Source organism: Papilio xuthus, unplaced genomic scaffold (assembly GCF_000836235.2).
Source record: "Papilio xuthus unplaced genomic scaffold, Pxut_1.1 DF825946.1, whole genome shotgun sequence".
Lineage (NCBI taxonomy): Eukaryota > Metazoa > Arthropoda > Insecta > Lepidoptera > Papilionidae > Papilio > Papilio xuthus.
Genome location: NW_013532703.1, coordinates 602,858 through 627,972, shown reverse-complemented (window position 1 = coordinate 627,972; position 25,115 = coordinate 602,858). Strand labels below are relative to the sequence as shown.

The window sequence follows — 25,115 nt, the reverse complement described above, 5'->3', positions numbered from 1 at the left end:
CCGTACAATCCTCGCGAAAAGTAGATCGGTTTTTGCTTACCCTTTCGATAAATTGAGGAATTATTTATTGACTAGCGTTCACTTATTACGGTCATCAATTGTTGTGTTACTTATGGAAAAACCCGATATTTAAATTGCACTCATAAAAGAGTTAAATGGATGTTTAGTATCCTATCCCATATATGACAGGAAGCGGACCGGATCATCCGAGCATAGCCTACGTAATTAGGCGGGGCTACTCGTGCATCACAATAGGCAACGCTTGAGACAATGCCTCGTGTGCACGACTGTACATATAATTGGAAAACAACCCCGCCCTTGTGTGCTTTGTCTTAATGTACAGTCACATACAAAATAAGTCGATCTTACTAATATTATAAATGCGAATGTTTAGATGGATGGATGTATGTTTGTTTGAAGGTATCTCCAGAACTGTTGCATGGATGTTGCAGAAATTTGGCATAGATGTAGAACAGAGTCTGGAAAAACACATAGGCTACTAATTAAGTTTTTTTTTTAATTCCGCGCGGACGGAGTCGTGGGCGACATCTAGTTAGTTATAAATGCATAAGAAATGTAAAAACAGTCGCCATATTGATACCTTTTTACTAGCTTTCGTCCGCGACTCCCTCCGTGCGGAATTAAAAAAAAACTTAATTAGTAGACTATGTCCTACATCTATGACATGTTTCATCGAGATTCATGCAGCCGTTCTGGAGATACCTTCTAACAAACATCCATCCATCCTAACATTCGCATTTATAATATTAGTAAGATAAATACAGTTTGAAACAGTTGATATTTGATATAAAACACGTTGTCTCTGTTTTATTAAAGGTAATGAAAAGGATGACAATATGTTTTTATATAAGTAATTTGACAATGGGTATTGGATTGTTTCTTTTTTTATTTATTTTTTAATTTTCAAAAGTTTACGAATAGGAAAGTGATTTCTATAACCATGATTTATCAACGTATATCTTTTATAAATACTTTTAATATCCATTCTGTGAACTTTTCAATATGCCAACGTTTCTTGCCATTTTGGCGCAGAGCGGGGTAATGTCAAGGGCAGCAGGCCAATGTTAAACTGTACAAGATATAGCAAAACTACCTATTTATAGTTAATCTATGTTTAGGAAATTATAGCCGTCAAATGGATGTTAGAAAGATTGATGTTTCTGAACTATTGTGGGTAAAAAGAAAGTTTTTCTTAAACTTGTTTACAATATTCAAACACCGCAGTCATTAAGTGGTCTATTAGTGTAGATTTAGTGTGATAATCAAGACTAAATGACTGTTTAACAAAGTGCTGATTACGGCTATAATTATTTATCATCTAACCGTGGGTTTCTGAGACCAAGACAGGGATGACGATATATTTTATGCAGAGATTTTGGTGTCAGAAACCCATGGTTTGAGTTACGTAAAACAAAAAGTAATAAAATTAGGTTGTTATATACAAATAAGTGATTTCTAAGCCTTAGAAAGTAATCCAATTTTCGATAGTTTATATTTGGTTGACCAAATCTGATACTGCTTTAGTTTTTGTTGGTAAAATCTGCTTCTTAAGAAACCTTACAACTGAGTTTGTTACGGTGTATCAAAATTAGTTAATTAACTGGGTATGGGTTTATTTTACCCAGACGTTACATGACTAACTAGCTGTCTTTCGAGAATCCGTCCGCTCGGAATTAAAAAAAAAACTTAAGAAGTAGCCTATGTGTTCTTTCAGACTATGTTCTATATGTATGACAAATTTTATCAAAATCCGTTCAGCCGTTCTGGAGATACCTTCAAACAAACATCCATCAAAACATTCCCACTTATCATATTAGTTAGCATATTAAATCTACGCTGAGGAACGATTTTAGTGGCCATTTAGCTACAAATCTGTGGTGAACAAATTTTTGAAATATTAATATAGGAAATTTCATTTCATTGTTTTATAAAGATCGTATTGTTTTTCAATAATAAACCTTGCGATGGTTTGTTTATAAAATTGGATATATATTCATTTACATAATGAATTTGAGAATCAAGTATCGGATGGCATGCGGTTTTCTCGACAGCGGATTATGAATCTAATGTTTACAAATCTGTAGAAACGGTTGATTTTGTTTACGAATTACAATTGTTTTACACTGCCGAAATTACTGTATTACATGAATTATGATAGGAAGTTTTAAGTTCCTTTATGACTGACTGGAGCCAAAACGATGGAACTGATTTTAACAAATGAAGTGTCGTTCGATTCGTATTCCTTACCTAATTGTTATAGGAATTTGCAGTTATGGTGCATTAAGACATAATCTGGAATCGTACGAACAACGCTCCGGCGGTCACGTTAGAGCGAGACAAAGGTATACGATCTACATAAGTTTGTCTCGCTCTGCGACTGTTCGTGATTTTGTTTTTTGATTTGTTTGATTTTGTTTATATCTAAACGAATCTTTACATTAAGTCGCGTTTTTTTAATAAACATTGTTATTTTCTATTCAGATTGGCTGACACAAAAGAATGCGTGCGTACCGCAGCCCGTACGTGCTTGGCTGCTTTAGGTACGAGCCGTGCGGTTGCCCCGCGCACATTGCTGGCGCGGCTTACCCCTGCGCTACAGCATAAGGCTGCGCATACCAGGGAGGAGACTCTGCGCTGTATAGGATCACTGCTTGAAGCGTGAGTATACAGTAAAGTAAACTTTCTTATAAGGATAAGATGGGTTGGACATGGGTATTTGACGGAGGAGGTGACGCATAGGATGTAGAAATATTCTTTTTCTATGCGTTCCTTTCATGTCGATAAAGGTAGGCGTGTAATTGGGGATGTCTATGGGCAGCGGTCGATTCGCCATTTAGGCGAATTCACGTAGTCGCTTGTTTGTCACCTTATAATATACAAAAAAAGACTTTTGAGAGGAAATCAGATTCCCTGTGGGAGCGTAGATTCGTATATTTCCGACTGCGTTTACTTTCTTTTATTTTAATCGATAAATACTAATTTCTGTATAAATTTTAAACTAATATTAGAAAGAAGAATGTCCAAAGTTTTGTGTTCCAAAATGTTCGTTTTAAACATACGATAGTTTACATAGGAGGCATTGAACGTGTTCATATATTTAATGTACCAATGGTACTCAGACACGGCGCGGCGGACCTGCAGCTGCGGACCGCAGTGCCGACATTGGCTGCGCTGGTGGGAGACCCCAACAGTGCGGTGCGAGATGCCGCCATGCAACTCCTCGTTGATGTCTACAGACACGTCGGTCAGTCATACACACATACACACAATAGAGCAGATGAAACACATACAATTAAATAAGCTTTGTATTAATTATATGTACGAGTATATCTGTCTCGCTTTCACGCCAAAACTACTGAACCCATTTAAATTAAAATTGGTACCCAGGTAGTTTAGAGTCTGAGAAAAGACATAGGCTACTTTTTAACGCGAAAAAAGCTTTGAATATGGCGATGCAAAGTGTATACTTGATACTTAATTAAGCAAGTTTTATAAAAAGTTTTTACCCTAAAGGTTGTAAATAATACAAAGAAGACGAAGTCGCGGGAACAGTTAGTGTATTATAAAAATTGAACGTAAACAATTTGACATATAGACATGCAGTTTTTATTTCCAGTATTAGGAATTATTTTCTATACCAAGGAGATAGTATTAGTTACTTAGTATCTATTTGTGTGATTTCAGGTGAAAAACTACGATATGATTTGAAGAAGAAGGAACTGGTGCCAGCTCAGAAGATGGCACTTTTAGAACAGAAGTTTGACGAGGCGAAGGAAGCCGGATTATTGCTGCCTACAGGTAACAAAATGAAAAAAATACTAGCCTACGTATTCCTAAAGACTATGTTCTACATCTATGCTAAATTTTATCGAAATTCCTTTAGTTCTTGGTATAGTATATTAGAAAGATTATGTATGTTAACAAAAGTCTGTGTTTTATAAAGATTTTTAGTCTGTTCTTTGTAATAGATATCGAGGTTCCGAGCTTATTGTTTCCTTCTTTCAAGGTCAATAGCAAGAAAGGAATAATGCTATGAATGAAAGAGAAACTTTTGATCTTTAACAAAACAATATATGCCATTGAAATATAAATAAATATATCGGTTTATTGTCTTCATAATATATAAAGTTGTCGTGTCACAATGGTTGCTACCATACTCCTCTGAAACGCTTTCCTGCACATATCTATGAGTATCTTATAAGATATGTGCAGCATCACGATGTTTTCCTTCACCGTAAGAACGTCGGAAAAATGTACATATGCTAATAGAAAACACATTAGTACAATGCGGGATTCGAACTCAGGACTTGCAGATTACAAGTTAAGAGCTTTACCCCTGAGCCACCGGCATTGTTATGTACAAAGGTATACATTTTCAGCTGTAGACGAGACTGACTTCGTATCTCGTAGTGTGAAACGCACGATGACGATCCCGACGTCCGCGCGCCGTGAAGACTGCTCGCCCGCGTCTACCCCAGGTACGTACACGTTACGTACGCGCACGCACACTGCGTATACGTACACGACAACACATAGCACGCATACGCGTTACCATACACCTAAGATTTTAATTATTAATGCAAGATTTTGTTAGTAATACTAAGGAAATCCAGGAGTTCTTGCTTATCATCAAATATAAATTAATTTTCTTTAAAGCTATACTTTCATCATCATCTATCTATCGCTATATCTAACAATTTCCTTCTTCCATCATGGATTGCCGCTGGACCTTCAATAACATTCACTCGGCTGTACCCGGTCACTCATCACCTTTCCATCATCGCATCGTTCACTCACAGCGTACGAGCCTCCGAAGAGGACGGTGGCGGGCCTCTACAGCCTGCCCTCTTCTAACAGGAAACCTCCTCCTCCCGCCAAGTTACAGAGTGCTGGAGCTGGTTAGTATACACTGTGCTAATGTCACTTAGGATAACAAGATTGCATTTTTAAGGGAATAGCTTAGAATAAATCGCCTTTGCTTATTTTTACTGCCTCAAATACGCTAAGTGGTCTGTAATCTGTCTGAAATTTACACTAAGGGTATCATCATTAATATAAAACTAGCTGTTGCTCGTGTCTTCTTCTGCGCTGAATTAAAAAAAAATGTGAAAATTATCTGTGAATTTATAACTCGAGACTATGTTCTAGATCTGTACCACATTTTAATAAGATTTGTTGCAGTAATCAAGTAAAAATGTGAATCAAACTAATTCCACGGGAACACACACATTTCCGGGATAAACATCCATCCATACTTTCGTATCTATAATATTAGTAAGAAATATGAGTGTAGAAGAAGCGAGATGTGTGTGTCAGGCGGCAAATGGAGGTTCATAGTCTCTGTCTACCTCTCTGGGTTACGGGCGTGATTATGTTATTGTAAGGTGTAAGGAGTAACATTATTTAAATAACTCGTGTTATAAAATACCTTTGTGCATAGGATCCAGCAGCGGTGTGGCGGGCAGTGGTGAGGCGGGCGCGGTGTCCAGCGAGGCGTTCGAGGCTGCGTTCGCGGCCACCGCTCCCGCTGCTATCTACGGTGCTCGTGGACTTGATGATCTCTTCCGGCACGCGGCTGCGTTGCTAGGCGACCGCGCAGCTGACTGGGAGCGACGTGTTGATGCGGTACGTACCTACTACGCATGTATACGTATATGTACGAGTACCTACACACGTATACGTACGGACCAGTACGAATATGGAACACTAAAATAAAATATTACAATTAGACTCTTCATACAGAAGCCAATGTTGCTGGAAACAAGTATTTAATTTTGATTAATTTACATAACAAAACAAAGATTCTAGTTATATGTTTACTATTACAGTAATATATTTGCTTTTGTTCTATTATTGTTATATAATCGTCGTATTAAAATATTACTGTTTATTTTATAGTTGAAGAAAATACGTTCGCTGCTGACTGCGAATGCGCACGTGCAGTATCCGGTGGAGTTTTCGGCACATCTCAAGGAGCTGGCGGTGCCCTTCCTAGTCGTCATCAAAGATCTCAGGAGCCAGGTGACACCTCTATCCCTACATACATCAACCAAAGAAACACGATTTTGTGACTTTATTTTTAAGTGTTTTAAAATGTTCATAATTCTAGTGTAATTTTGTGTTTCTTTCAGGTTGTGAGAGAGGCGTGTATAACGATAGCTCACATGGCAAAAGTGTTGAAAAACAAATTGGATCAGTTCAGTCTGTACATAATGCAAGAAGTTATCAATCTGATACAAAATGCTGCTAAGGTACTTACTTACTTTTACCGTACAACTTAACTGTATCTGTTATCTCTTTCTTTCCGTTTGACATAACAGAGACAACATATACAGTGTTATGTGAAAGAGGTATGTCAGTATGTTGTGCGCGTGCGCAGGTGATGTCGTCAGCGGGCACGATCTGCCTGCGCTACGTGGTGGTGCACGTGCACTCGCCGCGCCTGCTGCCGCCGCTTGCCACCAACCTCACCACGCACAAGTCCAAGGAGATACGATCCACGCTCAGGTATACTATATTTATATATATGTATTCCCATATACATCACCTATCTTCCCGGCAAAGTCCCGTCTAAATGGGCCCAGCCGTTTCAGAGATTACTCGGAACGACGAACAAATAAAAAATTGGATTGTCATCATCAATTTTAATTAATTGTTTGTACATTATTTGTGTGAGATATGACGGCTGATAGAATTGTATGTATGGTAGAGTAGTTGTATGTATGGAGTAGTATATTCTGACACTATTTAGGGACAAGACCAGGAAAATGATACGTTCATACATAATGTTTAAGGATACGGATGTCCAACGTGGTCGTGGAATAATACTATTTGGAACCATATGTGATTTAAATCAATTTTAAATTGCAATATTTGTTTGTAGTGAGCTGCTGGTGGTGCTGCTGGAGCACTGGTCGACCAGCTGCATAGAGAAGCAGCAGCAGGTGGTGCGCGACGCCATCCGCCGCTCCTGCACAGACGCTGACAGCACCGCGCGCAGCCACGGACGCAGGTACTGGAGAGAGCAATATAGATAGAGTAAAGAAAATGGGAAATCATCAGCAGCATAGGTCCCCACTAAGGGACTCGGTACCCTTGAGGTGACTAGGCCATAGTCAACCAAGCTGGCCCAGTGTGGATTGAAGTCACACATATTTTTGAATTTCTTCTCAGATATGTGTAGCATTACGCTGTTTTTCTGCACCGTAGGAACGTCGGGTAAATGTACATATTTAAATCGAAAAATACTGATACATGGCGGGATTCGAACCCAGGACCTGCAGATTGTAAGTGAAGTGCTTAACCCCTGAGCCACCAGCCCGTATTGTAATTTTGAAATGATATTATTTAAGTGAATGAATTATTCAGGGCATACTGGGCATACAAACGTCACTTCCCCGAGGACGCGGAGCACCTGTTCCAGCAGATGGACCCCGGAGCACAGAAACAGATCGACAGAGAGAGGGTCGGCAGCGTTGACAGTCTGCACCATGTCGGCACTGGTTAGTAATCTTACTAAGTTACCTCTCTGTCCTACCCCCTTTACACAATGATACATTCGATTAGTGATTCCATAAGGTAAAAGTCAAATATGTATGGAATTAAAAAAAACCATGTCGCCTGTATGTTCCTATACATTTTGACCCAACTTATCTGACCCGGTGGACGTCGAACTAAATGATGACAAACGCGATAGCAGCGCCTCTCACCGGGTCAATTTGTTTGACTATACAGTCATGAAAACGTGTCAAAACGTGACATATGACATGACAAACATTTGTCATATTAGAAGGTATCGTCATTTCCATACATTCTTAACTTTTTGATTATCTACGTTACTTTGTCTAAGGTTCCTTTCGTCCTCCAAATAGATATAATAAGATTAAAATTAACTATAAATAAATAAAATCTACATTCCAATAATCGTTTTATATTTATTAGAAATTAATTTATTTTAAAAACTTTAAATAATTAAATTTTTGAATGGACAATGTATGAGGAAATGAGCAGAGAAATACTATAACCCTATATACAATCATAAAGCGCCCTTAGGTCAATACCCTGCCGTGATTCCCTTCCCAATATCCTTTATTTCACCTCCCTCCCATAGACACTTGTTTTTCGATGTTTATTATTAGAATATGCATCGTTTGTTCAATAATGTTTATAATTTATCCTGCTAGAAGGACCATATATGTATTGGTTTGATTGTTTCACATTTTTTAGTACTCACAAATCCATCAAAAATGCATGGATTATAATTTTAAACCATATATTTTGTAAGGTATGTTTATAGTATTAACTGTTTGTTAGATAGAAAAAAAATAACTAATAAATCTCGTTGAATAGTTGTTAAATTTTACCTAAATAGTAACCTAGAAATATAGAATTTAATGTAATAATTTTTATAGCGTAAAATCTAACATATGTGTATGTTTAAATGTAGTTTAGTTAACATTCCTCTACCTCTTTATTATATATTTAAGTAAATAGAAATTTAAATATGTCTTATGCTTTATGTAATAAAATTATATAATAACTTTTGTGTTCATACTTTCTAATAGTCCCCCGCCCACTAATATATATATAATATTTTATAAATTCCTTTTTAATAATAAATGAATGTTTAAATATGTATTTTCATTTTTATATATGGCCTTATAAATATATATAAAGAAATTATATACAAATATAGTACCAACATTTATATATCCACTTAAAAAAATATATTGGATTTTGTAGAAGAAAGGATAGGTAAAGGAAAGGAATTTCGGATGAAAGTGTTTTAGTAGACAATATTTAGACGAGTCATAATTTTTATATAGTTACTAAGGGAGTTGATCCTGAAGGTGTTAAAAAATAATCACACTAGAATTTTTATCATAAAAATCTCTCTTTATAGAAAGGAGAGCGCTCATCAGTCCCAAGAGTCCGTCTGCAAGTGTTTCGGGTGAGTTTACAACAAAAACATATGCAAAAACACTTTGAAATGCACCTTTTAGTGATCGATTGTTTTCCTTCCACGCTTACAAAAACGGAATTGGTATGGGTTTGAATTGATTGCTTCTACACGAATACAGCTTCCACTGAAAACTTGGTGTCCGGCTTGAGTAGGACCAACTCGTTAAGACGACGTCGCGCCTCACAAGAGAGACCTCCGATATCACATATACCTGTTGCTATGAGAGGTCAATACATGTTCTTATACTAGTTTTATGTTAATTATCATAGTTAACAATATTAGCTTAGTTCATTGTACGGACGCGATAATAGCAAATTAAAGGTTTGTATATGAAGATACATATTAGCTTGAATTACATTTTTTAATTAAATCAACACATGTAGTACCAATAAACAACAAAAAACTAGATTTAAATTTTATAACTTACTAAAAACTCTAGAAAATTGTAATTTCTATCAGTAAAAGAACGGACATTCCAAATTTAAATACTCGTATACTGTGATGTCTGTCTCTGTGTGATTATATAAGAGAAAGTGAGAGAGAAGAATGTCGCAGTGAGTGAATGAGAACATTCCAGAACGTTCCCCGGGTGCGGGGGGTATGGGCGGGGCGGCGCGCAGCGTGTCCGCACTCGACTCGGCGGCGGCGCAGCGAGCACGTGCACGCGCGCTCTACTCGCACATGAGCCGCGCCAAGGTCACCGCCGGCACTGCCTCCCTGCGTACGTATACACATACATACATACATACATCCGTAAACATAAATAATACTTAATCAGTCCTTTAGTGTACATTTTTCACACTGTATCTACTCTGTGCCTATTAACTGCCACTCAGAATCACTAATATGTAGAGATTCTGAGTGGCAGTTAATTACTTAGAGAGATTAAAAAGGAATATAAAATAAGTTAATGATAATAAAAAAAGAATCTTATAGTTATTACTAATAAATGTTGATAGGATAATTAGGTGATATAAGTAATGTTGTTTTATGTTTACTTGCGATACTGAAGAGGGCGAGATGGCACAACAAGGTATATTTGTGATTGTGAACACTGTAGCTTATCTTCTACTATATATCTTGATTTTATTTCACCCTTACCTGCTTTACACTTTAGTCGAGGGCCTAGCACGATTTGTGACACACACCTTCGTAGCGTTATCGACAAAACATGACAAAATTTATACAAGATTTGTTGGTGTACTTTACGCCCGGTAGGAGGCGCTGTACAATTTTTTTCGTTGTCGTTACAAACACGTTCTCATGAATATTCATGCTAGGTCCCTGATACTTTGTTTATTATTGTTTATTTAGCTTTTAGCTTACTTTATGCTATTAAGCTTTTAATCCAAGGTATACTTGATTTTATAACTTTTATAATAACTGAATACAATTTATGAATGTTTTATATTGTAGCGCGTGTGAAACGGTCTCCAGTAAGCGCTGCAGTACCTCCCAGCCCCGAGCGCACCGCGGCCCGCTCGCGCTCCAGACCTGGAGTGTCACAGTCACAACGTGAGTACACCGACAATGCCCCCCTCTGACAACGTCCATATACCTTACACTTTGTTACATGAGATTGACATTTGAATATAATATCTTGGCTATGAAGAGTTACGGTAATACAATTTAAAAAAAATGTTTTGCAGCGACATCTCGTTCGTCGTCGCCGTCATCTCGTAGCGGGCCGTTGTCGCTGTCGACGCGACGCCGACCCTCTGGTATACCACGCTCCCTCGCCGGCTCCAGAGAGACTAGCCCCACCAGGTAATCAAACAAAATCTACTCCATTCATCATCTGGAAAAAACAAAAATAATACCTTTTTTCAATGTTTTCTTAAAAAAAAGTACTATAGACAAAGAAAATATTCTCTTTTTTCTGTACTTCCTCTCCCCTGGACACTAAAGCTTGACAAAACATCTGCAATTTTTTCACTTGTTGCATCAATAGAAATTGATAACATCAACTATTCTAGCGAAACAAATAAAAAATACAACAATTTAACACTGTTGCATTTTAAAAATATAGAAGCTGTTAACAACTTTAATATAATATATTTGTGTTGTAGGAACGGTCGTTCGAGCAGTGCTATCGGCGGAGTGCGGCGCCGTGAGTCTGTGGAGCGAGCAACACGTGCCCCCGCCGCCACGCTCCGTCTGCTGCAGCAGTCCAGGGATGCGGAGGCCTCACTAAGAGTACATATATTTATTTGTTAAAGAAAACACAAACAGTAATTTATTCACTTAGGATATGCGTAAGAAGAAAGCAAATTTATGCACCGATAGTAAAAAGGGCAAGAGATGATGTTTGTCAATATTAAGCGCATCCGAATACGACCTGCGTCGATGTATGGATGAGAAGAAGCGAGGGAGGTGTGTCAGGAGGGCGCCAAATAGAGATCTGTTGTCTCTGCCTACTCCTCTGAGATACGGACGTGGTGTTTTTTAATGTGTATTAACTTTGTATATACTATGTGTTACAGAGTCCCGAGGATAGTTCGATGTGCGACGACAGACGGCGCGACGATGACTCTGAGGCGTCCAGCGTCTGCTCGGAGAGGAGTTTGGACTCTTACAGGAGACATGATGTGAGTTGATACTACAATAAACTGTGTATACGTCACTTTTGTATAATTTATTTATTTCTAAATGTTTTATCTAACGTAAAACTCTATTTTATACTAATAAAAAATATATATTGTATTTAACGCCATCTGTTAGAAAATTAAAGTAAAATCTTGATCTATTAATTCAAAGATCTATTTTTTAAGTTATTTTACTAATTATGACAAGGCGTACCAATGCATACGTTTTGTTAGTAATATTATAATTGTTGAGTGATGTTTCTGTGTGCAGAGTTCATCATGGTCGTGTCAAGGTTGGGAGAGCTCCCCGCCGCCGCCGCCGCCCCCCGACGAGATCATCGCGCTGTGTGCCTGCACGCACTGGACTGAGCGCAAGAACGGGCTCACTCATCTCGTCAGTATACCTTTGTGTCACTTTAATGCGACGATGTAACGACTAGATGGCGCTGTCTTCTATCCATACATCCATACATAGTATTAAGTTGAAGTGTCTGTATGTAAAAATCCGTAGACATGAAATAAGTGCGGTAATTTTTTTTTGTCTTCGTATTTCTGCAAGTTTGTTCCGGGATTTTGACCGGACTTCTTTGGGAAGGTAGCTGATTAGGGACATATACGACAATTTGTTATTTACGACGAAGCCGAGGGCAACCGCTAGTCTTCAAACAAAAAAGTTTCATTTTGTGACGCAAAAATATATTTTGCGTGCGCCTTAGTATATTTTCTGACAAAACTTATGTAAGTACCGCAATAGTAGCCATGTGAATATGACGAGATAAGTTTGCACAGCTATACGTTGTCAGTAAAAATAATATAAAATATATAATTTAGGAGAAAAATATAGTTCAAATCAAGAATCATTAAGAAAAGCTCTTCTCTTATTTCAGAGAAAACAAAAGAAAACATAAAACGACTTTATTTGTACATTTAGCTTAAATTCACATAAAGCTCATATTCCAGGCTAATTATTTAAACAGCGGACGTCTGTTAACGGAAGACCAGCTGCGTCGTCTAACAGAGCTGTTGAATAAGATGTTCGTGGACGCGCACACCAAGATGTTCACTCTATTGCTGGATGCTGTTTGTGAGCTGCTGCTGGTGCACTGCGCGCAACTCAAAGATTGGCTGTATCAACTTATGTTCAGGTATTTTTTATTTAAAAAATGTACATCAGATTTTGATGATGTTCAGATCATCCAGTTCTAGGGCCCTTAGTAAGGATTTTGTTTCATAAATGTTTAAGTGTTACCTTAGTTTATAACTTTGCTTAACATTTATTTAAACCCTTAGCCAAAGTGCTACTTATTTAAGAATACTTTATAGGCTGGTTGGTGAAAACAGGCAATAGTTTTTTTTCTCATTAACAGAGGGCGACACTTGCCCACTAGATATTACAAAATTTATTTTTCAATAACAAATGTGTTGTCATGGTTACAGGCTGCTGATGAAGCTAGGCACAGACATCTTGGGTTCCATGCAGACAAAGATTATGAAGACATTGGACGTGATACACGAGTACTTCCCCGCCGAGCTACAGCTGCACAATATATTCAGGTCCGTTTACAGTACTCAAATAAAAAAAAAGTTTTATTGGTGTCATGCTCTTTGAAAAAATAGATTTATCTTTGTACGAAAGTATGTGCAGTAGAAACCTGAGGAAGGAAAAACAACATTTCTGTGAAATTTATGCCTAAGCATACAAAAAATAGTATGTCACCAATATCATAAAACTTCTAGTTCTTTCCTCCTTCAGGTTTTTTTTACATTAATACCTTATTAATTATATAAGAATGCTTATTGCAAATTTCTTTAAAAATGCTGGAAAATCCCTGAAGTACTTCTATATATTAACGTGAAGCGAATATATAATTAATTATAATTGATTTCAGGTTCCTAGCTGACGGTGCGACCACACCTACAGCGAAGACGAAAGTGGCCGCGCTACGATTCCTGACTGATCTCGCACACGAGTACTGCACTCCCAGCAGCCTCGCACTGGCGCTCAATGGTAAGTAAACAATAAAACAATATCATCATTTTATAAACTAACTAGCTGTCACCCGCGACTCTGTCCGCGCGGAATAAAAAGACTTTATTAGTAGTCAATGTGTTCTTCCAGACTATGTCCTACATATATGACAAATTTTTGCGATATACCTGCAGCTGTTTTATAGATACCTTTAAATAAACATCCATCCATCCATACATTTCAAACTTGTGTTTTGAAAGAAAGTAATAAATATATTCTGACAGGTGGCGCTAGTGGCGCAGCTGGACGTGCGTTGTGCAAGGTGGCGGCGCTGGCGAGTGACCCGCGCGCGCCCGAAGTGCGCACAGGCGCTCGACGTGCACTCGCAGCGCTTTACGACTGCAACCCCGTGCCTGTAAGTACCAACCTCCACCCCCTACATACACAGACCCCCTTAAAGTTCAAAGGACACACCCCATAAGATCCCCTCTACAAGAAGTTTCTCCCAAAGACTAACAGTGGCACTCACAACGTACAAAATGCTACTAATCCTGTTTATCGACAAGTTACTAAACTTTACATGATTTTCAGTCAGTTTAAAGAATCGTAGTATACTTTTAATACACAACATGCTCCCTTCTATTTCAGTTTACGGCGTTAATGAGCGAGTTGCCAGCTGAGACGCAAGCTCTGGTCAACAGTGTGGTCCAGCAGCACGTCCGGAGAACCTCGAGCAGTTAGTATAGCTATTGCTTATATACTGAACTGATACTATCATGCTATCCTTTTCGGTTATATGATAATTGTAATATCTATCTCTGTCTAGCCGGCAGCGAGAGCCCGCTGCGCGCAGTAAGCAACAACGCGGCGGGCGGCGAGGACGTGTACTCGCGCATACGCAAGACCACATCTGAAATACATTCGTATACAGCGCAGCATGCTAATGGTTAGTTATTTTATTTGTTTTATAATTTTTTACCACCTGGAGTATGTAGAAAGAAGTTTTCATTGTAACATCCGTATAACAACAATGTTGTCATCTCTTTGAAAAAAAAATAGATAAAAATAAATGTTGTGATATAGTCGATAGACAGTTTAAATACTCAGTAAACATGTTTAAGAAAAAAAATTAAATATTTAGAGTTTTGAACTATTTAATTTTTTCTGCATATAGCGTAAAAATGACACAATTTTATTTATATGATACGCAAGGTAAAAAACTATATATTTCTTTATCTCAAAATAACTTTTATTTTGTCAGCGGAATGCGGCAACCATATGTCGAGCAAGGACTCCGGCATCAGTCAGATGTCAGGCGCCACGCTCTCCAACAAGGGAACCAATGGTACCAACGGCGCTAATGGCGTGCCCAACGGACATTACAGCGCGTTAGTATATACCCCAGTTATATAACACACCGAAAAATAGAAACAATAGGTGACGTATGTAATAAGTACGAAATTAACAAAGTGGAAGGAGGAGTTTTAAGGAGGTTAAAGTTTTAATAACATTAAATAAGTTGGCACACTTTGAATATACTATAGTTAAAGATATTATAGCGATGTATTTGTTGCAGTAACGAGACGATAGCACGCGCTGCGTCCGCCGACAGCTCGGAGGAGACAGGCAGCACCAAGGAGTCCTCGCCAGTACCCCACGCGCACCATCTCGCGCACCACGGGTCTGTTCACATCGCTACATATTCACGTCATGACAATCTGCTCATCGTCAGTTTTTAGTCAACCATACTGGCCCAATGCTGGTTATCACGATGTTTTTCTTCATGGTTAGAACGTCGAATACATGCAAACAAGGCTATCAGAGCCGGTAGGCAAAATTCAAACTAAATTGTGTTAAGCGAGTGAGTTTGACAGGGGGGGCGCTAGTGCGCCCTCCCCTCCTGTCAATGTCAAACAGTGTCAAGATCCTCTTTGTACTGTAGCTGTCATGTCTATGTCCAAATAGGTTTTATATATATTCTGACAGAATCAATCCCGTTAGCAGCGCCTCTCACCGGTTTAAATATCCATTTTTGACCATACTTATGCAAAAGGAGAATTGTAATCAAGAAATTGACAAACACATAATTTTTAATATTTATGACTCTTTATTTTTGCATTTCAGGGATTTGGCTCGCGACAAGATAAAACCTTACGAAACAGACGAGAACGGATATATTATTACGAAATGTAAGGTTTTTCAATAACATTTATAATCTATATTGTCTTTTTACTTAATTTTATTTATTGACTTCGCTCTTTCCAGGTGGTCTGAGGGAGCCGGAGGTACTGGAGGCGCTGTGCGGTCTGGACGCGGCGCAGGCGCAGCCCGAGCAGCTGGAGCGGCTGTTGCTGGCCACGCATGAGCTGCTCAAGTACGGCGACTGCCGCAAGCCCTGCGAGTACTTCAAGTTGGTGTCACGTCATTACTACTTCATTAAAAAATAAATATCGATGGTCATTACTTATGTATAGCTAGCACACTAGCCGTCGCCCGCAACTCCGTCCGTGTGAAATTAAAATAAAGTTAATTAGTAGCCTATGCGTTCTTCAAGACTATGTTTTATATGTATGCCAAATTTCGTCAAGATCCATTCAGCCGTTCTGGAGATACCTTCTACCATTCATCCATCTATCCTAAAATTTTCATTTGTAATATTACTAAGATAAGATTAATGAGATTATTGCATGTTGTCAGGAATATAGTGCGCGTGGCGCTGGCCGCGCTGTCTGTGGAGGAGGGTTCCGCAGACAAGGAGAACGCTGATGGCGCCACCAACGCGGCCAACGCCAGCAACACCAACGCACAACAATCAGGTAACAAATTGATTTGATTTACTCAAACTGCCATTTGATTTCGCTGAAATAGCGAAGTGACCGCTGCCATAAACGTAAGCAAGAAGTTCAATGTTTACAGAGGCGTTGCCAAAATTTGAGAAGTGATTCTTTCTTAATTTTTCCTTCGGCTACTGATCTCTATAAATGGTTGGGTCATTGGAAATGACAACTTTTGCTTCGTTCAGACGTGAAGCGTGTTTTGATGTTACTGATAATTTATTCTATCATTATTATTAGTTCTGATTGTCACCATGTGAAAGCTGTATATAAAGGTGTATGTTACATAATGTGGGGTTGTGGATGTGTCAGGATGGGGCAGCGCGAGCGAGCGCGCGGCGGCGGAGGCGGTGCGCGTGCTGGTGTGGTTGTGCCGGCGCGAGCAGACGCGCGCGCTGTGGCTGGACTACTTCGACCTGATCCTGCTGAAGCTGATCAACGCGTACGCGCTCAGCAAGGAGGTGATGCGCGCTGTGGACGCCGGCATGCCCCACATCGCTAATGCACTGCCAGCGCATCAGGTATCCACATACTTACGCGTCTACTTATTTCTGTATTTTTATTACTATTTTTTTCCCGCAACCCAATCCGTGCGGAATTAAAGAAAATTTAGTATAGCCTTTGTGTTATTCCAGGTTTTGTTCTATATCTATGCCAAATATCATCGAAATCCAAAGCCGTTTTGGAGATAAGTAGAAACAAACATCCATCCAAACTTTCGCATTTATATTATTTCAAATCGAAAGTAACTACTTGTACTTTTTAACAATATCACCATGTATTTCATCCTGTTCAGAAAATAAATAAGTTAACAGTGGTAGAGCCCGCTTTAACATCTTCGCAAGAATTGTCCCGGCTCGCCCGGTGAAATACCACGACCACACAGAAGACAGGCGTCAAGTGGAAGCAATTCCGCGTTTCGTCTGATGAGTGTGCGTCCCGGAGGCCTAATTTAGTCCTCTTTCACTTCCCATCCTTTTCTTTGTAAGGAAAGGATGGGAAGTGGAAGTGGACTTTCCGGATGAGAGGATGCATGGAAAGGGAAGATATTTTCTTTCTGTGCATCCTCTCCTCCGTCGATTAAAGGTAGGCAACGCATATGCAATTGCGTATGTCTATGGGCAACGGTCACTTCGCCATTTCAGCGATTTCAGGTGGCCGCTCGCTCGTTTGCCACCTTTTGATATAAAAAAAAAATCAAGATATTACAACGTCTTTTATAATGAATTTATACTGTTTATTTCTATTATGGTGTGATGAGGTAAGGTTGTGTGTTGTGTCAGGTGTTCGCGCTGCTGAAGCCGGTGATCCGCACGCGCGGGTACCCCACCTCCTTGTGCGCGCTCAAGCTCGCCACAGAGGTGGCCAAGGCGCGCAGCTCCGAGCTCACTGACGACATCGTCTCACAGCTCATGGAGGGAGTCGGACAGGTACATCCACATCATACACATCCACAATACATAATACTATTTAATGTATCTGCAAGATAATGGACAAATATGGAAACTGCTTTTTAGTTCGAATACTTCTGAAGAGTTCACTTATTTTTATGTGCTAACTAATTGATGAATTTTGTATGTAAAAGGATGAAAGCTCTTTTCAGTATGAATTTAACATTATTGTTTGTTGTGGTGTATAGTTGGCGGACCACCAGAACTCGGCGGTGCGCAAGGCGGCGGTGTTCTGTATGGTGGCGTTCACGTTCGCGCTCGGCGAGGAGCGCATGCAGCCGCATCTCAAGCACCTCTCCGTCAGCAAGTTCCGCCTGCTGCAGGTACACCACGCACCACAACCTCCCTCACCTACACCTAGCCTAGATCATACGCTAGCGACGCCTATGAACTGTTACTAAAAGATCATTTGATTTATGATAAATTTCAATTTGAATCTACAAAAACATCTAATTTTTGACAATCCCTATATCAATATGTTCATCCTCTGTGTCTTATCAATAAATAGTAATTTGATTATTTATTTAAAAGATAATACTTGTATATTGAAGGTGTACATTGGTAAGCAACGCGAGGACGCGGCGCGCAGCAGTTCCGGCTCGTAGCGACGGCAGACAGCGCGCTTCGCGTGCCGCGCCACGCAGACTGACGCGTAGCACGCACGCGCACCGCACACGCACCGCGCCCGCACCGCGCACGCACTGCGCCCGCACCGCATGCGTGTACACGTGCCGCAGATATCTTACCTAGAAACCATATCTAATTTGCGATAAATCATGGTAAACGACTCAGACCCCTCTCATCATCATTTATATTTACCTGAATCATTATTAAAAGTGACTAACAACGAACGACACTAGTGCTGCCTCAGCTATCAGATGTAACGATAAATTAAACCGGTTACAACCGGTTATAACGAAACCGGTTGTAACCGCCTCGAGTGACGTCACATCGCCATCGCGCCGAACGGCTTTCGTCATTTAAAACTGTAAATTTCTTGATTTTTTTTCTGTATCGAAACTAAGCATTTATCTAACAAGATATTAAATTTAATATTATTATAAATTAGTTGATTTTATTTTATAACCCATGAAAATTGAAAGAAACAAAAAAATATATTAAATCGTAATAAAGATTCCTTGATGCTTTTAGAATGTGAGATTGAATGGAAAACTAATGTATTAAAAAACACTCAATCTTGTTCTTAAATACGAAAAATGCATTTTTAACAAGTTTTTTTTCGACAAATTGTGTAAAATGTTTATTTTTAAAATTATAAAAGTCAAATTGGAAAAAAAATAAAAGATGTTTTCGGTTGTTGGTAATGATATTATTTCTTTTTTATCTAGTAGATGTAACAAATATAGTTAATAAAATTTTATCTACGTCACTTACAATGGGTTTCCGAGACCAAAATCTCCATTAAAACATATTGTTATCCCTATTTTTGTCAAATATAATGATAGTGATGTCAATATCTTTTATATAGAGTTTTTGGTCTCAGAAACCAACGATTCTCATAATTAACTACAGACGTGTCACTTGGTAATCTAAAAGTGAGTTTCCACTGAACATATGTAGAAAAATATCTAAAAAAAAACAATACGAATATATTGAGAAGCTGTTTTTTTTGGATTGTTTGTGAAATTTTAAGATGGTAAAGGTCTTGTATGTGTGTTATATCAGTGGAACCCGACGTTAAAATTTTAATATTGAAAATTTGTCTTTATTAAGGATAAATAACTTTATTTTATTGGCACAAGTTAAATTTATATTTACATTGAATTTAAAAAGTTATCAAACTAAATTTTCGGTCAGTTTAAAAAAAAATCGCTAAATTTTAAAACATTTCACGCGTTTCTTATTCAATTTAAATATTGTATATAAATAAAATAATTTTAATTTTTAATATCATAAAAATATTTTTGACTACACAAACAATATCATACAGATATAAACTAACATAACCATAGATATATAATCTATAGATGAGTAGAAATTTGACAATAATCCAGAAAATTAAAAAAAAAATTGACATATAATCGAGTCAATTTTCCAATTCTTTTGTTATTGGCAACATTAAAGAAATTTTCCCCAACAAAAGACATCCGGAGACATTTTTCCCACTTAAAGATCCGAATTCAAACATCTCTGTAGGTTATAAATCTATGTACAAAACAAAAATGTTTAAATTTCTATATTTCAGTCTTATTACCATGAAGGATATAATAAATAAATTAACCTACGAAGAATTTGTAGTACCTAATTTTAAATTAACTATGCAAAAAACATTAGGTCACGAAATTTATTAATTAACTGTTGGTTTCTGAGACCAGTCTGTATATAACATCCCTGTCAATATCTTTAACAAAACATAACAATATGTTTACGAAGATTTCGGTCTTAGAAACCCACGGTTAATTTATTGAAAAATATAATACAATTTTGTCAAACAAACAATATGAATTAAAATTTAATAATTTAATAAAGATGTTAACAAGATATTCTATATGAAATTGATTTACAGCCAGGTGTTAATGTGACCAGATATATGTCTTGCTTTACTTGAATATGGCTACAAAGGTGCTTATGACATGACAAATGAACAAAACTTAGTCACCTATGTATTTCAAAAACACATACACATACATAAAGACAGGTGCTTGTAAAACTGGTCAGTGTGTGTTTTTTGAATTTGTCCCATTGGAGGTCAATAAATTTAACTAGATGTCAAGCTCCTGTTTGTGTGTGTGCGTGACTGTTGTGTGTTTTTGTAAATATGTAGGTCAACTAGAAAACTACATTTTTATAAATATTGAAACATTTTTTCATATTCACGATAGTTCTGTAAAAAAATAAATAGATTTTACTGATAATTTCTTAAGAGCTAGATACCGTTCGATATGTTTTCTAAATATATTTTCATAGCTGTAGTTTCAAATAAGTCATTTTTTTATTATGTGACTTATTCTGAGGGTAGAAGTAACTTTGTCATTGCGTTCAATGTTGACTATTTGTATGCACTGCGGACAACCGCGTCAATTTGACACGCGTCATACGTGACATATGTCATTGTGACAGTTGGCATGTGTCAAAATGACGCGCGACTTAGGAGGTATGCGTTTGTGCCTTTATGCCAAAAAAAAAGTGTTACTAGTTGCGTTCTCATGTATCTTGTATGGAAACATGTTTCGTTATATGTACATTGTACGCGTTTCTGTCTGTTTAGGTCCGATTTGTTATTTGATGTTTTCTTTTAATGGTTTTTAACGCAACTGTTATTCGGTATTTGTTAGGCTGCTTAATGCAATGTTTTGTATTTTAATTACGTCGTGTCTAATGATCGCTTAAGTCTTTGCTTATTTTATATGCCTGTGATTGGAAGGTAAATATTAACTGTACTAATTACACTGATATCTATAAATGGATAGGCGATTGCTCGGAAATTATTTTTGTTTCGTTCAAATTTAATCGTGGTTGATGTTACTTGACAGTTAATTCTATATTATTAGTTCGAACCAACGCTACAAATCTCTACCATCAGTGACAAAATGCCGAAAATCAAATAAGCACAAAATCCAACGTCTTATAGCCAGTCCATTTATAGATGTCAGTGACTAATACTCTTCCAATACGAAGTGTTTTGTAGATTTTGACTGCACTTATATATTGTCATCCCTTTCTATTCTCTATGTAAAAACAGAGACGACAAAATGTGTATACATATGTCAGTGCTGACAAAATCTACATTTATATTCAATGTATATATTTGTATGAAGGGGATACAGAGTTATAAAACACAGAAGCGACATTGCACGAGAAAATGTAAAAGCTTTAATTTAATAAAGGAAAATATTTCGTCTCATTTCGTTGTCCTGTCTATTGAAAAATGTATCACGCAGGCCAAAGATTTGCCCATATCAGTTCTGTTTTTGAGTCTTTAATGAAAATTATGAGTTTTTCTTTTATTAAATGAAGGTAGTTTGTTTTGAAAAGTTCTTGAATCTCATATTGTGGGGAAATTTATCTAAAATCAGTCTTAAAGTAAAGAAAGAAACTATTTTCTTATATCATTTTCTCTTATCTATTCAATTTTATTTCAATCTGACAAAAAATCTACAAAATTACATTTCCGATCACAAAACAAAACATCTGAGACTTTCCAGTTTTTTTTTTAGGATTATACATAGACCTATCTATTTCATTATTGTCTCTAGTATTCATAATTTAAAAAGTTAAAAACTAAAGATGCAAAATGAATACTTGACTCTTATTTTCACAATAATAGTTTGCTCTAAATCCAAATTAAAAAAATCTAACATTGAAATTTAGTTTAAATTTACGTATACTTGCACATTATGTGTAAGATGATATATAGTCGAACCTGGATAAAAGAGATACCGTTTAAGACAGTCATTGTCAGGTCTCGAAGACCTTCATAAGCGAGAAACTCGCGTTACAGAGAACTTTATAAAAAAATATCGCGCTCTCTTGAATTCCAGCTTATCCCGGTTTAACTGTATTTAAAAAATTCCTTAAGAAATAATAGTTTTTTTTTTAAGTATAATTTTAACAAGAAAACATTCAAATAATTCAACTAAATGAAATTATTAAATTTTGCGATGAAAGTATTTAATATGAAGGTAGTTACAAATTTTGTAATTTTATGTTTCTTATTCATCACAATTATTTTTTCTTTTATTGTATATTTGTATTTATTGTAAAAGCGATGTATCCGGCTTCCCCACATTTATATCGCATTTATATAAATATGTGTGCTTGTTTGTGTGCGAGCCGCGTCATAATATTACCCCTTTCTTTGTATTTAAATTAAAAACGATTAATATTATTTGAATATAATTAATGTACGATAGTTATTAATAAAAGAAAATGATTTTTAAGCCATTTTTGTTTATTTATTTATATCATACAACAAATCCATAAACTGATACGCTCACTTGAGCGACGGGCCGCGTCCGCGAAATGATACCAGTACCACTCATCCTGATGAAGGGCCCCCGATGTGCTCGAAACTAGTCGGTGCCGCCACCGGACGTATATACGTGAGTGTTTAGCCGTGTTTATATATCAGTTTAGTATAACGTCTCACGAAAGTTTGAATAATTTAACAAATCCATAGATTTTAAACCTAACGACTCAAGAAAAGACTAGTAAGAAGTAATATTTTATATCCAATACTGGCTGTCGCCCGCGACTCCGTCAGCGGGGAATTTAAAAAAAAACTATTGGTCGCCGCTTAATGTTATATTATAGCCTTCTTCTATACATGGACTATCCAACAAAAAAAGAATTTTTCAAACAAACAAACTCTTCCGCTTTATAATATTAGTACAGATAAAAACAACAATTACTAAAAGTTTATTATAATTTGTGTTTTTACATTCTCTTTGATAAAAAATAGTCGACAATGTAAACCCGAGATAGAACAACGAATTCAAACAAAAGATGCTTAATTTTTTATTTAACAAAAGTATTGTTTAATTCGTTTAAAATATAATTATTTCTTATTGCCATTGTTTTTTATAACAAACAATATGTAAAAAACATAATGTAAAGTCAATACTGTACAGACATAAAATGCTAAAATAATAGCTACGCAGTATTATTAAAAATTATTTTATAATTTTATGAATAAAGATGTTTTATGTATTTGTAAATGCAACAGAATTGCGCAATTGTGTCATTTGTTTCGCGAAATTAAGACATTTTCAACGGACAAAAAGAACCAGACATATTTGTATGTAACGAATACACGTCAATACATATTTGTTCAGTTGTACAAATAAAATTAATTGCTCTTTTCATAAGAATTAAAGACATAAATTGTAAGCAAATATTCATGCGATTGGATAGAGCCGTCACAGCGATTGCTTGCTCCGGACGTTGCAAAGTTGTCGAGATGCTGAAGGTTTTCATATTTACGCTCCTCATCAGCCTCGGGGGTGAGTTATTTAATAAAGAATAATTGCCATCTTTAATTTTCTCTAAATTCTATTATATTTTTAATATTAATTTGTTGCCGTAAAATCTGTATAAGCTTGGAATATTCTCAGCGTGCCAGGTGGTGCGGCCATGCGCCCTGTCTGACCTGGCGTGCATAGGGCGCAACCTAGCGGCCAACTCGCGCTGCAACCCCAACGTGCCGGGTCGTATCCCCGCCCGCTATACTGTACAGTCCCTACCATTCCACGCACCCTACTTCAACGCTACTTACATCGACTACAACCTCGTCGTCAGCAATCACAACAGATGCAGAGTCTCAGAATTCTTGTAAGTATATTGAGGTTTGGTATAAAATACAAAATCTAGATTTTCTAAAATTTTCTATTAAAAAATACTCATCAAAAGTACGTGATATAAAATACCGAAGTATATTTACCACATAAAATCTACACGAGAATCGTATTTTTCTTTATATTTCATTATTTCAGTATAAACTTGTCAAGTAAGACGGCAGTTCTGTCTCTGGACTGCCCCAACCTGGACTTCGAATCCAACCGGCTCACCATCCAGCATGCCTCGCTGCAGGAGGACCGACAGTTCAGCTACAGGATACAGGGGACTTATCGTCAGTTTACAATATACTTATATGTCGTTTTACTAAAATTGTTTAAGTCCTATCTTTTCTTTTCTAAGTTTTAAAATATAGTGATATTGAACAAATTGAATTTAAAAAACCTATTACTTAATAATAAAAGTTTTTTAGCACTAAGCTTCTCTATTCGCGTAGGAACTCTGAAAGCCTGATTAATGACAGAATTAAAAACTATTGTGATATTTTCAGCTTTGATCCGTTTGACTACAAACCTGCACGCCTCCAACGGCCTCAACCTTTGTTCGTCGTTAACTTTCGCCGACGTCGTCGCTCTGCCAAAGTTCCGTTTAAATCCTAATAGTAAGTCATTTTTATAACATTTCTGAATTAATTACGTAGTCTTTTTAATTTTACAACTTGTAAATTATGTGTTTTGTTTTAGATAAGCAGACGGCGAACTATCTGTCACGTGACCTTACGTTGCTCAATGTTTTCGAAAGGGAATGCTTCTTTTGGCGCGCGTCTTTGCTCGCGCGTTATTTCATCAATTCGCTAATTTGCAATTATGGTTGTAACTTGTAACGCATAAGCGTTTCACACTTAAACAGTTTAAACTTCGGTAATTGTTGGAGATAATTTTGGAGAAATATTTGGTTAAAATATGGAATTAAGACTTCTGTAAAATTTATGTAATAAAATTGTTCACTAGACGCCATCTTTTATTTCACTACTAGCCG

General features: G+C 37.1%; 2 protein-coding genes across 2 annotated transcripts in view; both read left to right on the top strand.

Moving 5' to 3' along the window:
* The window catches only part of chb (CLIP-associating protein), a 29,353-nt gene extending 10,274 nt beyond the window's left edge, over window positions 1–19,079 (top strand). The window contains exons 5-38 of the mRNA XM_013320196.1: window positions 2,503–2,679; window positions 3,141–3,265; window positions 3,706–3,819; window positions 4,401–4,499; window positions 4,821–4,919; window positions 5,462–5,646; window positions 5,920–6,042; window positions 6,153–6,272; window positions 6,401–6,528; window positions 6,905–7,033; window positions 7,390–7,523; window positions 8,924–8,971; window positions 9,102–9,209; window positions 9,561–9,704; window positions 10,400–10,498; window positions 10,633–10,750; window positions 11,053–11,179; window positions 11,467–11,571; window positions 11,840–11,962; window positions 12,529–12,713; window positions 13,006–13,122; window positions 13,458–13,576; window positions 13,822–13,952; window positions 14,186–14,273; window positions 14,364–14,483; window positions 14,799–14,925; window positions 15,114–15,218; window positions 15,662–15,726; window positions 15,803–15,947; window positions 16,235–16,353; window positions 16,684–16,892; window positions 17,655–17,801; window positions 18,011–18,145; window positions 18,374–19,079. Of these exons, the coding sequence (XP_013175650.1) occupies window positions 2,503–2,679; window positions 3,141–3,265; window positions 3,706–3,819; window positions 4,401–4,499; window positions 4,821–4,919; window positions 5,462–5,646; window positions 5,920–6,042; window positions 6,153–6,272; window positions 6,401–6,528; window positions 6,905–7,033; window positions 7,390–7,523; window positions 8,924–8,971; window positions 9,102–9,209; window positions 9,561–9,704; window positions 10,400–10,498; window positions 10,633–10,750; window positions 11,053–11,179; window positions 11,467–11,571; window positions 11,840–11,962; window positions 12,529–12,713; window positions 13,006–13,122; window positions 13,458–13,576; window positions 13,822–13,952; window positions 14,186–14,273; window positions 14,364–14,483; window positions 14,799–14,925; window positions 15,114–15,218; window positions 15,662–15,726; window positions 15,803–15,947; window positions 16,235–16,353; window positions 16,684–16,892; window positions 17,655–17,801; window positions 18,011–18,145; window positions 18,374–18,427 (4,171 nt within the window). The 3' untranslated portion in view covers window positions 18,428–19,079. The remainder of the gene's footprint in view (window positions 1–2,502; window positions 2,680–3,140; window positions 3,266–3,705; window positions 3,820–4,400; window positions 4,500–4,820; window positions 4,920–5,461; window positions 5,647–5,919; window positions 6,043–6,152; window positions 6,273–6,400; window positions 6,529–6,904; window positions 7,034–7,389; window positions 7,524–8,923; window positions 8,972–9,101; window positions 9,210–9,560; window positions 9,705–10,399; window positions 10,499–10,632; window positions 10,751–11,052; window positions 11,180–11,466; window positions 11,572–11,839; window positions 11,963–12,528; window positions 12,714–13,005; window positions 13,123–13,457; window positions 13,577–13,821; window positions 13,953–14,185; window positions 14,274–14,363; window positions 14,484–14,798; window positions 14,926–15,113; window positions 15,219–15,661; window positions 15,727–15,802; window positions 15,948–16,234; window positions 16,354–16,683; window positions 16,893–17,654; window positions 17,802–18,010; window positions 18,146–18,373) is intronic.
* Window positions 19,080–23,697: 4,618 nt separating this feature from the next.
* Window positions 23,698–25,088, top strand: P25 (silk protein P25). The gene is given in 5 exon segments (NM_001312272.1): window positions 23,698–23,785; window positions 23,897–24,113; window positions 24,275–24,411; window positions 24,628–24,738; window positions 24,821–25,088. Coding segments are annotated over 5 exon segments (648 nt in total). The 5' UTR covers window positions 23,698–23,742; the 3' UTR covers window positions 24,961–25,088.
* The last annotated feature ends 27 nt before the right edge of the window (window positions 25,089–25,115 follow it).